Source organism: Kogia breviceps, chromosome 10 (genome assembly GCF_026419965.1).
Source record: "Kogia breviceps isolate mKogBre1 chromosome 10, mKogBre1 haplotype 1, whole genome shotgun sequence".
Taxonomy (NCBI): domain Eukaryota; kingdom Metazoa; phylum Chordata; class Mammalia; order Artiodactyla; family Physeteridae; genus Kogia; species Kogia breviceps.
In genome coordinates, this window is record NC_081319.1 from 41,283,278 (window position 1) to 41,302,302 (window position 19,025).

A 19,025-nucleotide genomic window follows, 5' to 3' on the forward strand; every position below is an offset into this window, starting at 1 on the left:
CCTCCAGAACTACCTTTGCATGGACAGCTAATTTTTTGCCACTTGTGGGCCCCAGACCACAGGGCCAGGGCTGAATGGGCCCCAGACCACAGGGCCAGGGCTGAATGGGCCCCAGGGAAGGGGCCTGACCCCAGCAGACTGGGCCAGGCCGCCCCAAAAACCTAGACAGAGCAGCCCTCCACCCTGTGGTTGGACACCTTCCTTGTACATTTTGTCACAGAGCCAAGGCCCAGGCAATTCAGAGAGGGGCTGGGGCCACCAAGGTGCAGGCCCACACCACTATGACTTTTTGCCTGTCAGTTACCTTTGGCGACCTCTCCACCATCTGCTGCTGGCAGCCTCCCTGCTCACCTACCTCTGTCTATACCGCTCCTCTCCACAAACCAGCAAGGACACCAACCTGCCCAACCCTGAAAACACCAGAGCAGGCCAGGGGTCTTAGACAATTTCTTTTGAACTCTTCCCACTGCAAATGGGAAAATGGGGGGCCCCAGAGGGGATGCCTCATCCACTAGCACAGTTGCAGCTGAACCTCTGTTCTAGGCCAGATCACTCATGGTGGCTAGAGCCAGTCAGCCCAAGCTGACCACATGACCCATGACCCTGCCTCAATGACCCCACACATCCCTACCTACCTTCAAAATTGTCCCAACACCATCCTCCCTTCTTCTAGCCCCAAACCACCCCCAGTCAAGCCACAGTCTCTCCCACCCAAAACCTGAGTCCTTCTTGCCCACTGCAGCTCTGCTGAGCACCTGTAAGCCCACATTTGACCATGTCCTCCCTCCCTAACCCAAAGATAAAAGGCTTAATTGCTAAGCCAGGCATTCTATGCCCCTAGTCCAACCAGGACAGCCTCTCTGCCCTTCCACATCTGTGATTCACATTCTCCTGTGCAGGCCTCTGATCTCACCATGCCCCACTGCCATCTGTGACTTGGGCTTTTGGTACTTAGGCAGGAAACTCCCACCATCCTCACGGCCATCACCTGGATCAGCCCTCCCAGACCTGACGGGCCCTTCAAACTCTGCACACCCCTGCTTTCTGTCCCTAGAACCACACCCTCGGCCTGTCCAGTCCTGCAAACTTCCAGCAGGTCCAGGCTGGGCTGGGTTCAGGTCTGAGGCAATCTAGGCAGCAGCCTTTGTGGGTTCTGGAGGGGCGGGAGGGGTCTCTAAAGCACAGTAGTAGGCAGGGGTAGGGGTAACTGCCGGTCTTGACTCTGGGGGTCTCACCTCTTCTCCCCAGGAATCCTCGGCCTGGCTCTGACCTGGGCCCCATGGCTTGAGGCTGCAGTGCTGGGGGGTGAAGGGGTTCCTGCAGGCACCGGGGCTGGGAGGCAGGGCAGAGCAGGGGCCTCGAGCATGGAGGCAGTGCTGCATGCCGAAGGCTCCAGAACTGGCAAGACGTGGCTGTGCTGCTCAGGATTCCCACACTCCTCTCAAAGCTCTGCCTCGCTGGCTCCTCCTTCCCTTTCCAGCTCTGAACAGGAACGTGGGTGGGCCAGCCCAGTCCCCACCCCAACCTGACTGGGCCAGGGTCCCAACCCTGCCCCTCCCATGAAGGCAGGTCAGGAGTAGTCACACTCCTTCCAGGGCCTTGCAGCAGGGGAGAAAGCTGTGGGTATGGGGGTCTCAGAGTCAGCCCTGTAGGGACCCCAGTCTATGCCCAACCAGCCCTGAGGACACTCAGTGCTGGAGGAGGGGAGCTCCCACGGGTTGGTTAGGTCCTGGGTGAGCATGGAACTGCCACTTCCTCAGAACTCTGAGGTAACCCGGGAGGGCTGAGGGCAGGCGGCTGAGGCTTGGATGGGTGGGTGGGGCTGTCTTTCACAGGGACAGGGACCACTGAGCTCCTGACACTGTGCTGCCTGAGACCTGCGTGCCTTACCCCAAGCCTGACATCAGGCCTGGCTTGCCCTGTGTCTCAGGGACCAGATCTTGCCCTAAATCCCCCATCCCCAAAGTTCCTTAAACAGTCCCCAGAGCCCCCAGTACCCATCAGTTACCACTACTGTCTGAGCAGCCAGTCAGCCACCTTACCACAGGCCCAGGGCACGTCCCCAGCCTCGCCCCGACATCCGAAGCCTCCCACGGGTGGTGCCCACCTCATCTCCAGCCTCACATGCCATATTCACTGGCTGCCCCACTGGATATTACTCACTGTCCCCACTGCCACAAGTCTGCATGTGCTTTGCTCTCCGTGTTTCCTCTGCTTAAATGTATCCCCATCAGAGGCAGCACCTTCCCCAAGATGCAGCCCTGTCTGGTACTTCAGAGGCTGGGAGTGCCAAATTGAATGTGGTTGAGGGCATGGGTTCTGGAGTCCAGACCTGATTCTTACACTTGGTAGCTTACTAAATATTAATCTCTCAAAAGGGAACTCTCCTACACTGTTGGTGGGAATGTAAATTGGTACGCCCACTATGGAGAACAGTATGGAGGTTCCTTAAAAAACTAAAAATAGAGCTATCATGTGGTCCAGCAATCCCACTCCTGGACATATATCCGGAGAAAACCATACTTTGAAAAGATACATGCACCCCAATGTTCACGTATCATGAACAGCACTATTTACAATAGCCAAGATGTGGAAGCAACCTAAATGTCTAACAACAGATGAATGAATAAAGATGTGGTACATATACACAGTGGAATATTATTCAGCCATAAAAAGAATGAAATAATGCCATTTGCAGCAACATGGAACCTAGAGATGATCACACTAAGTCAGAAAACAACAAATATCATGTTATCACTTATATGTGGAATCTAAAAAAATGATACAAATGAACTTATTTACAAAACAGAAACAGACTCACAGATTTAGAAAACAACCTTATGGTTACCAAAGGGGAAAGGTGGGGGGGAGGGATAAATTAGGACATTGGGATTACCATATACACGCTACTATATATAAAACAGATAATCAACAAGGACCTACTGTATAGCACAGGGAACTCTACTCAACACTCTGTAATAACCTATATGAGGAAAGGATATGAAAAAGAATAGATACATGTATAACTAAATCACTGCTGTACAACTGGAACTAACACAAACTGTAAATCAACTATATTCTGATATAAAATAAAAATGAAAAAAACAAAACGAACGATTAATCTCTCTGTTTCAGCTGCCTCTTTAAAACCATCTCTTTGCTTAACAGGTAAAGGCTCTCCAACCACACCCACCAGCATGTGGTAAGGTGAGTGGGAGCTCCACTCCCAAATTCAGGGGCTCTGCCTTCCCAAGCCCTTGGCATTCCAGGGCAACACTCATCTTCTCCCCACCCACCTCCATGAGTGACAGATGAGTGGCAGACCTTGGTTCACTGGCAGAGCCAAGGTCCCATGGGCCACCCCCCAGCTGGCTGTCCCAGGCAGGTGGAATGGGAGGATCTTCATGGACCCCAGGTTAGCGCTAGAAGCAGGGTAGGGAGAGAAGACTGAAGCTCCATAGTGGTGATTCTTCCCAGTCAGAGTTACCTAGGTGGTAGTGAGCACCCCATCTCCTGGAACAGGCAAGCAGAAATGGGATAGGGTGGGGTGGGGCCTGACCAGGATGACCTCCTTCATGTGTGGAGGTCTCCCCACTCAGCATTAGGAGGGGGGTGGCAACGTCAAGCTGAAGGTGGCTTTTGGCTACACCAGGACGACTGGAGGTCAGACTTGGAGGGCCTTGGACCAAGGAACGAAGCAGGAAGATGGGGACTTTGCCAGGGGCAAGGATAACTGAGGTTAGTGGTCCAAGTGCCTAGGTGGCTGGGCCAGTCTCTCCCCCTTACCTGGGGAGGGGATCTTGAAAGGCATGGACCTTCTGGTCTCCATAACACCCCTCAGGGTTTAACCTTCCCCTTGTCCTATCACTTTGGAAAACAGAAATTTCCTTTCAGGGTCCCCATAGTAACTGACCTGTTTCCATGGTGACCCCACACTTCCACATCAGCTCCCCAGTTCCCATAAAAACTCCAGGGATTACCAGCCCCTCCCCCAACCCTGGACTCTGCTACTCTCCCCATCACCTCAGTCCCTCCGTCTTCAGTTGCTTCAGTAATAAAGGCAGGTAGGAGGAAACCTGGTTGCCCCTTTAAGGTACGGAAGAGGGTTGGGGGGGTGGTCAAGCACCAAGGAGGTCCTTTTTCCCATTTCAAGATGGCAAACTGAGGCACAGGAAGAAATATGACCCGGCTAAGGTCTCGGAGGGAGCAGAGGGCCTGACTAGGTTTCCGTGAGACGGTAGAGCTCATCAGTCAGGGGTGAGGGACCAGGGAGGGGCGGGCAGAACAAGGTCAGCTCGGGCTCTGACCTGACCTTCCTAGAACCCTGAGTCCTCAATGGCATAAGCAGAGAGTTCAGCCTAGGCTCCCCAACTGTACCCTGAATGTTTGTCCTGTCCTGACTTTTGGGACCCTAAGTACCCCTCAGCTTTCATGCTCCCCAATGCTCCCTTTCACTGGAGGGCTACTGAACAACACTACTGCTCCAGCCTGCAAGAGGGCTACTCATCTGCATATTTTGCATAACCTTTACATGCCACCCAACTGCTAGCCTACTGGGTGCTGCCCCAGTCCCCTTATCCTCTCCCCCACTTCCTAAGCCCTCACTGGGGAAGCCCTGCTGGGTTGAGTCCTCTGGATGTGCCCCCACCCATCCAACGAACTTGCCTCTCACAGTTCCCACTGCCGTGTGCTTGCTCCTCCTGTTCCTGTGCGCTCAGCCCTCCAGGCCCAAACTCAGTCCTCTGGTAAGACATCCCTGATCAGTCAACCCAGACTTTCAGCTAATACCCAAGGAGCACCTACTAAATGTGAGGCGTGGGGAAACCGCAGAGTAGCAAGCACAATGAGGGTTCAAGTGGGGACACGCCTGGGCTGAGGTCCAGCTTGGGCTGCGGGAACAGGCGGGGAAGGCCTCCTCAGACAGGAGGGAGAAGGCTCCAGGCAGAGGAAACAGCTTGTGCCGTCTCACGGTGCAGGCCCACCTGAGTCTTCCCACCCAGAAGACTAGACCTTTCCTGGATAAAGAAAGGAACACAGGATGGAGGCTGAGCCACAGCTCTGCCAGACTCTGCCCCAAACCTGTCCAACGACCTTGGTACGACCCTGCCTTGGTTTCCCCACTAAGGCTCTGAGGGGCTCAGACTGAGTGATGTCCAGGGGGCACTCAGGCCCTCCTTCCTCCTTCAGTAGCCACCCACAGCCCCCTCGCCCACTCGTGGCCCCAAGAAGTAGGGGGTAAGCAGGCCTGAACCTGGGGTCTGTGAGGGGAAAGGAAGGGCAGAAACAGGGGTGCTCCCAGGGCGGGCCTAGACCCACAACTGGGGAAACAGGTTTACCAGCTGATGTCAGCTCTCACTGTTGAAGGGAGGGGTGAAAGTACTGGGGGAGCCTACTGGCTGGGTAGCTGGCCATTTCAGGGGTCTCTTAATATCCTCTCTCAGTTCTTCCCCTCTCCCCCAAGCACACACACAACAGGTCCCTGGCAGGGCTCAAAGTAGAACAGCCACCACCCCCTGGGAGCTCAGTACAGAGGGTGGAGACCACGTTCCGGGAGAAGCAGGACCTAGCCCGCAGGAAGGCAGTGCTGGGAGGCTGGCTGGAGCTTCCTCTCCCCAGGAAACCTGGCCCCTCCCGGCTCCTGGGTTCACACTCATATCCTGGATTTGTTTGCCTGGCCCCAGGCCGTACCCTGCCTACCCAGGCTTCTAAGGCTACAACCAGCTAGCCTGTGCCCCACACCTGGCCTGTGAGGTGAGGAGCTGGAGGGGGAGAAGGGACTCAGCCCAGATGAATGCTAAACACCTGTGAGGGACTGACCACTTGCTGAGCTCAGCTAGAAGGGGCAGCAGGAGGTAACCACGTCAGAGGTACAATCCTGGGAAACTGCCAAGACACCCTTCCCCAGCAGCATGCCACCCAGCCTGAAGACCCGCCATTAACAACCCTCAGTCTCATCACCTTGTTCAAGCCCCTCGTCGCCTGATCACTGAAGAAAATGAAGACCAAGAACCTGCCCACGACCACGGAGGCAATCAGAAGCTTGATTAACATCCCTCACACTCATCACCTTGTTCAAGCCCCCCTTTGCTTGGTCACAGCTGAAGAAACTGAAAACCAAGAACCTGCCCATGACCACGGGGCAATCAGAAGCATGAGGGCCAGGGGCAGGTTTCCTCCCAAATCTTTTGCTCCTTCACAAGCACTGACCTTTGGAGATGCAGACAGAGAAGCTGAGGTGAGGGGATCCAATGGGGCAGGGAAGCAGGAAACTTCTCTGGCCTGGACCAGCCATACTGGCTAACCCTCTGCACAGTCCAGGCCACCGGAGGCCAGGACTGTGCCAAATTTACAGATATGGAAGCAGAGGCTCAGGGGTGTAAAGAGCGTGCCCTGGGTCACACCAAAGACAGACTCTACTCCATGCACTGCTTCTTGCCGGGTGCCTGGACTTCTCACCACCTAAGCGGGCTCAAGAAGCTATGGCCCTTATGGCCCGGACTCCTGATACCCAGGGCCCAAGTCCCGGCCTGCAGTCCTGGGAGACAGTCGGCTAGCCTCTTCAGAGGGCCGGCTGATTTGAGCATGAACTTCCCCCTAGTGACGAGATCAGGGACACACAATAGTGCATTGTGCCCAAGGCACACCTGAGCCAGGAGTATGATGCCAGGCAGGTGCAGGGAGGAAGGCTGGTGCTGGCTGAAGGGGAGGGGGGGCGTTACCCTGAGTTCTCTCCTTGCTGTGAATACAGAAGGAAAGTGGGGGCCTATGTGTGCGAGCCACAGTTTGGGGTACACCTGGGTCAGAGTTGCTCCCTTCACCTTCTGAGACCACTTGAGGTAGTCTTTGAGAAAGGACGGGGAGCTCAGGAGAAAATGGCCTCCCTCCATCCCTTTCAAACATCCCTCCCACCTCACCCGCATCCCCCATTTTCACGCAAAGCATCCAAGGAGAATCTTTTCTTTGGGCTAGACCTCCCCTCCCCCGTAATCCAGACCCTTCCGCCGGGGGTTGGGGTGGGGCCACCTGGGGTCAAGGAGGAGCTCACCACCGGCAGTTCGCAGCAGGGTATCTGAGGAGTTGACTCAAGTCAGACCGAAGTAGGGACGCCCCCCTTGCATGCCTGGAGCCCCCCAGCTCACTCAGACCCGTCGGCCAAGACCACCCAACTGGGCTGCGCCCACAGGAGGAGCACGCCCAAATTCAAAGTAAGCCTCCCGCCCCTTCCGACCCGGCCAGCCTTTTTTTCCCCCCCGGGCCTCAGTTTCCCCATTTGTAAAAGGGGTAAGTGCCCCGTCTTGGTCCAGGCCCCTCTCCTCAGGAACCACTGAGGCTGCACTGTCCTCACCCAAGAGGCTCCTGTAAGGTGCGCGCCCGCGAGAGCCGACCCCCAGGTATAAGTGCCAGAGGCACCAGCCGGCCGGGGGCGCACACGTGCGTGCGGGGCCAGAGCACGCCCGGCGCGTGCGTATACACGGCCCAGGTGGCGCCGGGCGCAGGTGCAGCAGACGCCGGGCGCGGGCTCACCTGCGCGTAGTAGAGTAGCCACAACTCGTAGAGCCGCTCCGAGGCGGCCATGGCCCGACCAGGCTCCAACCCTGCTGCACGCCACCTGCCGCCGCCGCCGCCGCCTCTTCCGCGCCGCCCGCCGGTTGCCCTCGGCCAGGCCCATGGGCGGAGGGCGTAACTCCAGGGCGGAGAGGCGCGGTACTACTGAGGGAAGTAGTACTGGCCGCCGTCGCGCTCCTCCTCCTCCCGGTCGGCCACCGCCCGGCTTCCTGCGCTTCTGCGGCCGCCACCGCCGCCCCGCCTATCCCGGGACCGTGCAAAGGGCGGGGAGCCCGACAGGAGGAGGAGCCTGAGGTCAGGGCTGCCCGGGAGGGCGCCCAGCAGCCCCGCCCCCCGCAATCCGCGCCCTCCGGAAAGGCCAAGCTGAGCTTCCCGGACTAGGGTCGGGGTCAGGGATTCCAGATTTGCCCTACGTCTAGATCTAACCGGGACGCAGCCCGCCTGGCTGGAATGGCCACCACTCGTGGAAGGGACAGGCTCCCGGGATTGGGGGAAGGGGCTGCGGCCCGCGTGCAGATGGGCAGGGTCCTTCAATAACTGACGAGGACAACAACCGTGACAACCACTTGTAGAGTTTTCCACGTGCCAGGCGTTGGTATAAGCGTTTATGGGGAGACCGAAGTGTCACTTTTTAAATCCTGTTGTTAGTGGGAGCAGGATTGTGTAGCAGGAGTGCGGGGCGGGGGTGGGAGGGAGGGGATCAGAAAACAGCAAGACAAGCCTGAAATAACTCCGGGGGAGCAGTTCCCTCCATCTGTTGGGCAGATCCCTGGAAGATTTAGGTACTCCTCGCCTCACCTGGATCCCCTCCTCCAGGAAGCCTTCCTAGATACTCCAAATGGAGGCACCCTTCACTCCAGGGCTCAGCACTTGATTCACATTTTTTTCTTTAACTTCAAGAGGTTAAAGGCTAAAGGGTACCTCATGCTTCTGTTTAACAGGCAGAGAAACTGGGGCCCAGATGGGCCAAATGAGGACCACCTGGGCAGCATGGACAGGAACAGAGCCCTGACTTTCCAGAACCACTGCCACCATCATCCGTGGGCCTCTTCCCCCGCCTCCCCGTACCCACCCTGGGAGTTGAGGAGGGCCCATAGTGTTGGGCAGGGGTGAGGCCCTTTGTTGGGGCTGGGGGGAAAGTTTGTGGGACCCAGAGAGTTACCATCAATTGGAGGAATTGACCAGCCTGGAGCCCTCTAGACCTTGGATGGCCAAGAAGAGACAGACTCTGTCCCCATACCCATCCTGTTCTGTCCTCCTGGCTTCTTGGGCATCTCCTCCACTCTGGCCTTTTCTTCTGCCCCATCCATCCTACTTCTGACATTTCCTGAACACTTATTACATGCGTATTGGGTACTACCTGCACACCAGGCCCTAGCAGGGCACCCCACCCGATGCAGGGGAGAGGGCACCAAAAGGCCCAAGTTACAGAGGTCAAGAGGGTCGTTTGTGGGGGCCAGCTGGACAGAGGTCTGTGGCACTGGGGGTCTCTGAAGGGAACTGGGAAGCAAGAAGTGGGTGTCCATCTGCTGTCAGCCTGGGAAGGGAGACCACAAGCAGGGAACAGCTTTGCTGAGAGACAAGTCACTCTCCCCAGGTGGGAGGAAATGTGGCTCTGGGAACCTGAATAGGCTGTCAGAAGATACTGACTTAAGCCAAAGTGGTCTCTCGGTGGTCAGGGCACGCTAATTAACTTGGGAAAGGATACCCTGGCAGCTCCTGCTGGGAAGCAGTGCACCTATTGGCGGAGGCCAAACCAACTCTCAGCTTAGTTCTCAGGAACTAAGCTCAGGGTGGTCCCTTAGGGCCCACGGGGCCCAAGTTGGGGTTTGCTCTTCTCCAGGTTAGGTAGTCTGACCCTGGGTACTTTGCCACCCCGGGGGCTGGGGACACGGGCGGGGGGGTTGGAGGTGGGAGGGTATCATCCATGAACCCAGAGGAAAATGGCCATTCAGCCAAGCCCTGCTCTGCTTAGGTTTTGTCTGAGCTGAGAGTGTACAGAGAAGGGCCGAGAGGCCCATGAACAAGTGCATCCAGGAAGCCACAGATAGCTTAAGAGGAAAGGACAGGCAGACCTCTTAGGCTGGGATCGGAGTAGAGAGTCAGGGGAGGCTTCTTGAAGGCATTCGAGCCTTTAAGAATCAGGACAAGTGGACAAAGATGGGTAAGCGCATTCCAAGTGGCCAGCATGGTTGGCGCTTAGGTAAAACCAGAGCGATTGACGCGCTCTATCCTCCTTCACTCAGGTCTGGTTCCTCTTGCCGCTTTTTCCCTGATTGGTATTGGACGAATCGAGCCTTAAAGCCTTCTTTGCCGACCCCCGACGAGTTAGACGTTTTGTGGGGAAGGAAGAGGGCGGGTCCTCCTGTAGCAACTCAGCATTGGTTGGCTTTCAGGACTTCCTGCTCTCCCATTCCCGTCCCTGGATTGGCCGTGAGGGGTTCGACTAACACCTTGGGCCTGCGCGCTGCGGGACGAGAAGAGTAGGGGCGGGGGGATGTCTGCGGGCAAGATGGCGGCTACTGCGCCCGGTGTGGGCCGGTTGGAGGAAGAGGCGTTGCGGAGAAAGGAACGGCTGAAGGCCCTACGGGAGAAAACCGGGCGCAAGGTGAGGAATGCAGAGTGAGGGCCGTTGCTGAGGTACCCAGCGTTTGGTTCCGGGATCAGGGCGAGAGGGCAGGGGACTACTGGGAAAAGGCTAGTGCCAGGGACGCGCATGCGCGCTGCTGGAGCATGCGCACGGCTTCGGCGCCCGCCTAAGTCTGGGTCTGTGAGAGCGGTACTGTGCTTGCGCTAGTGCTGTCGCGCGTGCGTTGGTATGGTAGGGCAGTGGTCGACGCGCCGCAGGCCCTTTGGCTCCTGGCCGGTGTTTCCCGTGTGGATTTCCAGGGCCAGTTTTAGTTTCATATGCTCGTTGGTTTAGGCGTGATTTGTTCTTGTCTGAGCACGCTCGCTGAATCTTCCGTTTTCCCATGACCAGCCGGCCTCCCATCCCTGGTGAAATACCGCGAGTCTGGCCGACTCTTCTCTGTGTGCCAGAGCGCCTTGGGCAGGGCAGTACGAGACTGCTCTTGGGCGCCCGGCTGGATCGTTGAGTACAAAAAACCAGAAGGAAAGATCCATGCCTGGGTTAGGGTAGACCTAAGGGAAAGAGACGGGTGCTTAGTTCTTTACCAGGCTCTTCTTTGGGGATGGACCTCCTATTCCTGTTAGTTGCCAAACTTGGAAGCATTTTTCCTTGGTCTTGTTTGACACCAAAATGGTCTGATTCCATTTCTACTTCGTTGTTCTTTCCGAAGTAATCGAGAGGAAGGAGAACTCTGAAGTTCACTACTTCTGTGCCAATCCTGATCCTGTCACTTGGGGTTGTAGGATTTGGGACTAATTGCTTCATCTCATGAGCTCCGGTTTCTTCATATCTCCAGTGGAGGATAACAGCCCCTAAACATTCATTCTCACTGGGTTATTTTGAGATCTAACAGGATAATCTGTTAGATTATCTGTATGCAAGAGCCCTAGAGAGTATATGGAGTACAGAGGATGGACGTTGTTCGTTCTGCTGTTTTGGGGTGGGCAAAAACTTTGTCCTCAACTGTACAAAATACAAAGGATATTAAATATCTAGACCTGCAGTGGATGGGGGGAAACAGGGACTCCATTTTCCAACTTAAAAATATCAGGCAGGTTGGTTTGGCCCGTCTCCTTTCTCCATGGCTGTCTGGTGTCCTGCGAGAAAGTGTAAGGGGAAGTAATAGAAAGTGAAAGCCAGCGGGATTGGCTTCTGTTTTTGTTGGCAGTTTGTCGGCTCTGTCAGTTATCCCTGCAAATTGCCTGGCCTAGGGATGCTCAAGACCTCAGCCTTTCAAACAATAGCTAGTCAGCCCGAGCTGTTTCCTTGGATTTAGGGTCCAGATTATGGAATTGTGTTTGAGGGCAGAATACAAAGGACAAAATGGCATCCTCAGGCCGCCTTACAATGGGAAGGATGCCCAAGGCTATCAGGAAAACTGGCCTTTTAAGAGGGATTCTCTCAATGCGCTGAAAATATGGACCTATTTTTTTTCCTTTACTTTAAAAAAAATTGTAGTAGAATATACATAACATAAAATTTACCATTTTAAGTGTACAAATCCGTGACATTAAGGATATTCACAATGTTATATAATTAAACCACTATTTCCAGAACTTTTTATCATCCCAAATGGAAACTCTGTACCCATTAAATGATAACTCCCCTTCCCCTTCTCTCCCCAGTTCCTGGCAACCACCATTTTTTCTGTCTCATTGAATTTGACTACTCTAAGTATCTCATATAAGAGAATCATATACTACTTGTCTCTCTGTGACTGGCTTATTCATTCAGCATAATGTTGTCAGGGTTCAGCCATGTTGCAGCATGTATCAGAATTTCATTCCTTTTTAAGGCTGAATAATATTACATTGTTTGTATATACCACATTTTGTTTATCCATTTATCTGTTAGTGGGCATTTGGGTTGCTTCTAGCTTTTGGCTGTTGTAAGTAGTGGGTATACAAATATCTGTTTGAGTCCCTGTTTTCAGTTCTTTTGTGTATATATCCAGAAGTGGAATTTTGGGATCATACAGTAATTCTATGTTTAACTTTTTGAGGAACCGCCGTGTTTTCCATAGCTGCCACATTATTTTACATTCCCACCAGCAATGCACAAGGGTTCCAGTTTCTCCACACCCTTGCCAACACTTTTTTTTTTAATGTTTTGTTGGTTATACACGTTCTAATTGTGGTTGTAGTTTTGATTTGCATTTCCCTGATGAGTAGTGATATTGAGCATCTTCTCATGTGCCTATGGCCATTTGTGTATCTTCTTTGGAGAAATGTCTATTTGATCCTTTGCCCATTTTAAAATTGGGTTTTGGTGGTTGTTGTTGAATTGTAGGAGTTCTTAATGTATTCTGGATATTAACCCTTTATCAGATTGGTGACTTGCAAATATTTTCTCCCATTCCCAAGGTTGTCTTTTTACTTTCCTGATAATGTCCTTTGATGCACAAAGTTTTAAATTTTAATGTTCAGTTTATCTTTTTCTATTGTTGACCCTGCTTTTGGTATCATACCTAATAAACCATCGTCAAATCCAAGATCATGAAGCTTTTCCCCTGTGTTTTCTTTTAAGAGTTTTATAGTTTTAGCTGCTACATTTAGGTCTTTGATCCGTTCTAAGTTAATACTTGTATATGGTATAACATTAAGGATCCGGTACATTCTTTTGCATGTGAAGATCCAGCTTTCCCGGTACCATTTGTTGAAAAGACTGTCCTTTCTCTATTGAATGTTCTTTGTACCCCTGTTGAAAATCATTTAACCATATATGCAAGGGTTTGTTTCTAGACTCTCTATTCTATCCCATTGGTCTGTATGTCTGTCCTTATGCCAATATCGCATTGTTTTGATTACTGTAGCTTTGTAGTAAGTTTTGAAATCAGGAAGAGTGAGTCCTCCAACTTAGTTCTCTTTCAAGATTGTTTTGGCTGTTTGGGATTCCTTGAGATTCCATATGAATTTGAGGATAGATTTTTCTATTTGTGCAAAGAACACCATTGAGATTTTGATAGGGATTGCACTGAATCTGTAGATCATTTTGGGTAGTATTGTCATCCTAACAATATTAAGTCTTCCAATTCGTGAGCATAGGATGTCTTTATGTTTATTTAAGTCTTTAATTTCTCTCAACAATACTCTTTAATTTACATTGTACAAGTCTTTAGCCTCCTTGGTAAATGTATTCCAAAGTATTTCATTCTTTTTAGTGTTGTTGTAAATGGGGTTGTTTTCCTAATTTCCTTTTCAGATTGTTCATTGCCAGCATAGAGAAATGCTGCTGATTTTTGTTCATTGATTTTGTATCCTGGAACTTTGCTGAATTTATTATATATTCTAAAGGGGTTTTTTGTTTGTTTGTTTGTTTTTGTGGACTCTTTAGGGTTTTCTGCATATAAGATCATGTCATCATTGAAGAGAGATAATTTTACTTCTCTTTCAATTTGGATGCCTTTTATTTATTTTCTTGCCTAATTGCTCTGGCTGGAACTTTCAGTACCATATTGAATAGAAGTGTTGCAAGCAGGCATCTTGTTTTGTTCCTGACCTTAGGGAAAGAGTATTCAGTCTTTCACCATTGAGTGTGATGTTCACTATGGGTTTTTCATATATGATCTTTATCGTGTTGAGGAAGTTTCCTTCTATTTCTAGTGTTGAGTGTTTTTATCATGAAGGGGAATTGGATTTCATCAAATGCTTTTTCTTAATCAATTGAGATGATGTGTTTTTTTCCCTACATTTTATTATTGTATTATGTTGATTAATTTTGTAAGTTGAACCATCCTTGCATTTCACGAGTAAATTCCACTTAGCCGTGGTGTGTAAACCTTTTAATATGCTGCTAAATTCAGTTTGCTAGTATTTTGTTAAAGATTTTTGCAACAGTATTCATAAGGGATATTGATCTGTAGTTTGTCTGGCTTTGCTGTCAGGGTAGTGCTGATGTTATAGAATGATTTAGGAAGTATTTCCTTCTCTTCATTTTTTTCGAAGAGTTTTAGAAGGTTTGGTGTTAACTCTTTAAGTGTTTGGTGGAATTCACCATTAAAGCCATCTGGCCCTGGGCTTTTCTTTGCTGGGAGGTTTTTGGTTACTTATTCAGTCATCTTTTTAATTATAGGTCTATTCAAATTTTTTATTTCTTCATGAGTCAGTTTAGTTACATCGTGTGTTTCTAGGAATTTGTCCATTTCATCTAGGTTATCCAGTTTGTTGGCAAACTGATTACTACTTTAACTGGTTTAATCTTCACAGTTCTGACTTCAGAAAGCTCATGACTGTGAACTCATTTCTGAAAAATGTACATTTGGAAATCACATGACTTTCCTCTTGGAGTTGAGAGCTCACTGGCCTTTGGAGTTTCCTTGCATTCATTTTAAGAAACAAGATTTACTGTGAAGCCACAATTTTGATTCCATTGGAAGCTTTTTCCTTTCTTGGCATGCGTATCTAGGAGCTCCTGATTTTTCCACTCGTATAGTCCTTTTCCTGCTTAGAAAGCGAAGTTAGAATTTTTAGTTGACTCTTCGATTTCCATGCAGTGGTGTCAATGGTGCATTAGCAGTAGGTGATGAAATATTGTTTGGTTTGTTTCAAAATGGGTTATTAGAGCTAGTAATCCATTCCTTCAATAGAGGTGTACTGAGCACCTACTGTGCACCAGTGATTCAGGCACTGGAGGTACCACAGTGAACAAAGCACACAGAAGTCTGTGCCCCAAGCAGCTTCCATTTAGCTGGGGGCACAGATGGTCAAGCAAAATATATCTAGTGTTAGACAGAGATGGTGTTTTGAAGAAAAGGAAAGAAGAAAAGAGAGATGGGGAGTACATGGTGCTCCTATTTTACTCTATAGCTCTGGCAGTTTAATTTCTTTATTAAAGGCAACAGTGTTTTCAGATTTAACATGGCTAATGATACCACCTGCCTGGCTTATCTTATCTGGTCTTGATGACAGCCTTGAGAAGGAAGAAGGAGGGCTAATTTATAGGTGGCAGCACTAAGGCCAATAAATGGGAGATGGTTTTATTTGTCACATAAGGAGGAGGTATCCCAGGTGAGTGCTGGGGTTAGGAGGGACCATGAGAACAGGTGGTGGCTCTCTTTATGCACTGGCTTGGGCTGGTTTCTCAGAGGCAGGGTGAGGGCAAGTTGAAAAGCTTTCCTATATAATTTCTGATTCCTTGAGGTTTTATGAATTACATCCCCAAAAAACAATAGTGGAAAAAGAGTATAGGCCCAGGACTTTCCTAGCAGTCCAGTGGTTAAGAATCCGTGCTTCCACTGCAGGGGGCACAGGTTTGATGCCTGGCTGGGGAACTAAGATTCTGTATGATGCATGGTGTGGCCAAAAATAAATAAATAAATTTAAAAATAAAGTTAAAAAAAAAAAAGCATATAGGCCATAAGTCCAAGCTGCCCATATGTACATGCCTTAATCATTACTGATTAAGATCCCAATTAGTCCTGATTCTGGCCCTTCTTCCCACTGATGGGTGTAGCCTTATTTGCCACAGTTCTTTTTATTTTTGGTATTTTTTTTATTATGGTAAAATATATATGACATAAAATTTGCCATTTAACCATTTTTCATCGGCATTAAGTATATTCACAATGTTGTGCAACCGTCACCACTATTTCTAAAACGTTTTCATCACTCTAAACAGAAACTCTGCACTCATTAAGCAATAACTCCCTATTCCTCTCTTACCCCGGTGCCTTATAGCCTCTAACCTACTTTCTGTCTCTCTGAATTTGCCTGATGTAAATACCTCATATAAATGGAATCTTGCAGTATTTGTTCTTTTGTGTTTGGCTTATTTCACTTAGCAAAAGTTTTCAAGGTTCATCCATTCTAGTATGTAACAGAGTTTCAATTCCTTTTTAAGGCTGAATAATATTCCATTATATGTACATACCACATTTTGTTTATCCAGTCATCTGTTGATGGACACCTTTTGGCAGTTGTGACTAATGCTGTCATTGGTGTATTGGTGTACTTTTTGGTGTATAAGTATTTGTTGGAGTCCCTGTTTTCATTTCTTTTGGGTATATACCTAAGGAGTGGAATTGCTTATAATTCTGAGTTTAACTTTTTGAGAAACTGCCAGACTATTCGCCAGAGCAGCTGTACCATTTTCCACTACTACCTGCAATGCATGAGGGTTCCAATTTCTCTACATACTTGCCAACACTTGTGATTTTCCTTTAAAAAAAATAATTATAGCTCTCCTAGTAGGTGTGAAGTGGTATCTCACTATCGTGTTGTTGTTGTTTTTTAAATTTTATTTATTTTTTGTCTGCTTTGGGTCTTCGTTGCTGTGTGTGGGCTTTCTCTAGTTGTGGCAAGTGAGGGCTACTCTTCGTTGTGGTGCACGGGCTTCTCATTGTGGTGGCTTTTCTTGTTGCAGAGCACGGGCTCTAGGAATGCAGGTTTCAGTAGTTGCGGCATGCAGGCTCAGTAGTTGTGGCACATGGGCTCAGTAGTTGTGGCGCATGGGCTTAGTTGCTCCGTAGCATGTGGGATCTTCCTGGACCAGGGATTGAACCCATGTCCCTTACATTGGCAGGCAGATTCTTAACCACTGCGCCACCAGGGAAGTCCACTATTGTGGTTTTGATTTGCATTTCCCTAATGATTATTGCTGTTGAGCATCTTTTTATGTGCTTATTTGCCATTTGTATATGTTCTTTGGAGAAATATCTACTCATGTCCTTTGCCCATTTTTTAATTGGGTGGCTTGTCTTTCTGTTGTTGAGTTGTTGATTTTTTAATATACACTGGATATTAAACCATTATCAGGTATGGGATTTGCAAATATTTTCTCCCATTCTGTAGGTTGTCTTTTCACTCTCTTGCACAAAAGTTTTTAAAATCTTGATAAAGTCCAAATTATCTTTTCTTATATTTTGTTACCTGTGTTTTTAGTGTTATATGTAATCTCCACAGTTCTTGAGTGACGTTACTTTTGGGGTAGATGCCTGGGGAAAAGACAGTCCTGGGTCTAAAGTCTGAGTTAATTTTTCAGTCCACAGTCATTTCTTGTGGGACCTTTGAGTGGGGAGGAAGTACGGCCTACCTACTGCCAGCAGATAGGAAGCAAGTGGTCTCCTCCCTCAGGGAGGAAGTGGTGCCCCACTTTTAGTTCAGTCTTCTGATGTTAGACGAGGCCTCTGTGGGACAGACTCCAGGGTCGAGCGCTGCCTCAGCCTGCCCCTGTTGATGGAGAGTGCCTGTCGGCCCCATGGGGTGGCTCCCTGCTGGCCCCCTAAACTCTGTGCAGGTCCTTCATTGATACCTTCTGTGCACATGGTATTGCTGGAGGCATCAGGGTTTCAGGCATGAGGTTGATTTTCCTCATGGTGTTATCTTCCTTTCCTCCCTCACAAGACTATAAACTTATATTTAGTGTAGTGTGGAGGAATCAGTGCTGAGATTGTGACAGATGGACTCAAAATTATAGTCATGAAGTTTCTGTGTATTATTCAGCAGTAAAGCTCCATCATGGTTGTGCAGCTTAGCAGTTTTACAAAGTGCTTCCTTGCTAGCCCACCTGATGCAGTTGATTTGAGAGGGGGCAAGACAAGAAGAGGTTCAGGTGCTCAAGGTTATGGAACATAAGTGACTCTTCTGGATTCCAGCCCAAGCAAGACCCCCTGCTAGAGTAGGCTTTTATGCAGGGACAGCCTTGCTTGTAGCAGCATCCTGTAGGTCAGCCAACTGAGGTTGACAGGTGGAAAGACCACATATGATGTTTGACTGTGCTCCTGGGGTTCATTTCCTGGGAAAGCCAAGCTGGGTCCAGGGAGGCTTCATGGGAAGGCAGAATGGAACATGGGCTGAGTTGTGGTGGATGGGACTGGGAAGGGAGTATTAAAGTAGCTGGAGAGGAATGTTCCAGGGGAGCAGTTCAGAGATGGGAACATTCAGGAGCACAGAAAGGAGAGTGGGGGATGCTCCAGAGGGTTTGACAGCAAGCAGTTGGCAGGGATTGGGGCAGGGATGAGGTCTGAAAGTGCTGCTGGGTGCTTTGGTGGCCAAGTTCTGCAGGAGCCAGGGCTTGCAGCTGCAAGGGCAGCCAGCTTGCCCGGGCACATATTTCTGTATTGCAGTATTTGAACCTCATTTCTTGATTCTCATCCAGAAGTTTCAAGCTGGGTGAGTAGGTGAATAGTTCAAGGCTGTAGGTGAAGTTCTGTGGCATCTCTCTACCATGCCATCCAGCAGGGCACTGTGAGGCCACTTTCTTTTCTGACCTCTTCCTCAGCAGCCAAATGGTGGCTTCTGAAGGTGATTCACTTGGCACAAACACTTGCCCCTTGGCTGTTGGCTCTACCGACATTTGGCCTGGATTGGGCTGTCTCTTTCTGCCCTGAGACAGGGAGACTGGTTGTCGGCCTGGCCAGCCCCTCAGGGGTTGGGTGTGATCTCAGGGCCAAGGTCTGGCTGTCAGCTTTCAGGTTCAACAGCAGTTCCTGTTTTTCACCTGGCTCTAGAGACCAGAGCAGCACTGTTCAGTGTTCTACATATAATCTGTGCCGTCCAGTACCATAGCCAGAAACCACATGTGGCTCTTGAGCCCTTGAAATGTGGCTAAAAGGACATTAATTTTATTCCATTTTAATTAGTTTACATTTGAACAGCTACACTTGACTTATGGCTGTCTTATAGGATACTGCATCTCTGGAGGACTTGCTTCCTCTAGAGCATCTCATAAGAGACCATGTCTCTACCTAACTCCCATTTATTGAGAGCTAAGAGGGAGAGGGCAGGTGGAAACCCAGGGGACCATCAGATCAGCCTGGGGGGCCTAAAAGTCCAATGTGCTACCCATTGCACCACAGAGCCAGGTCTTGGGGGGCCTAGAGTTAGGGCAGAGG

The 19,025-nt window shown here is 49.9% G+C and overlaps 2 protein-coding genes across 10 annotated transcripts in view; one reads left to right on the forward strand and one right to left on the reverse strand.

The window, feature by feature from the left end:
- NBEAL2 (neurobeachin like 2) overlaps positions 1–7,745 on the reverse strand; it is a 30,366-nt gene extending 22,621 nt beyond the window's left edge. For all 3 annotated transcript variants that reach the window (XR_010842591.1, XM_059078153.2, XM_059078152.2), the window contains exon 1: positions 7,525–7,745. Coding sequence is in view for 2 of the 3 variants with exons in the window: in XM_059078153.2 (XP_058934136.1) it covers positions 7,525–7,575 (51 nt within the window). In the remaining variant the exon portion in view is untranslated. The remainder of the gene's footprint in view (positions 1–7,524) is intronic.
- A 2,149-nt stretch (positions 7,746–9,894) lies between these two features.
- Positions 9,895–19,025, forward strand: part of CCDC12 (coiled-coil domain containing 12) — a 50,848-nt gene continuing 41,717 nt past the window's right edge. For 6 of the 7 annotated variants that reach the window (XR_010842593.1, XR_010842594.1, XR_010842592.1 and 3 more), the window contains exon 1: positions 9,978–10,174. Coding sequence is in view for 4 of the 7 variants with exons in the window: in XM_059078159.2 (XP_058934142.1) it covers positions 10,064–10,174 (111 nt within the window). In the remaining 3 variants the exon portion in view is untranslated. Of the gene's footprint in view, positions 10,175–19,025 lie in introns of all 7 variants that reach the window. The other variant, XM_067044456.1, reaches the window with a different exon arrangement.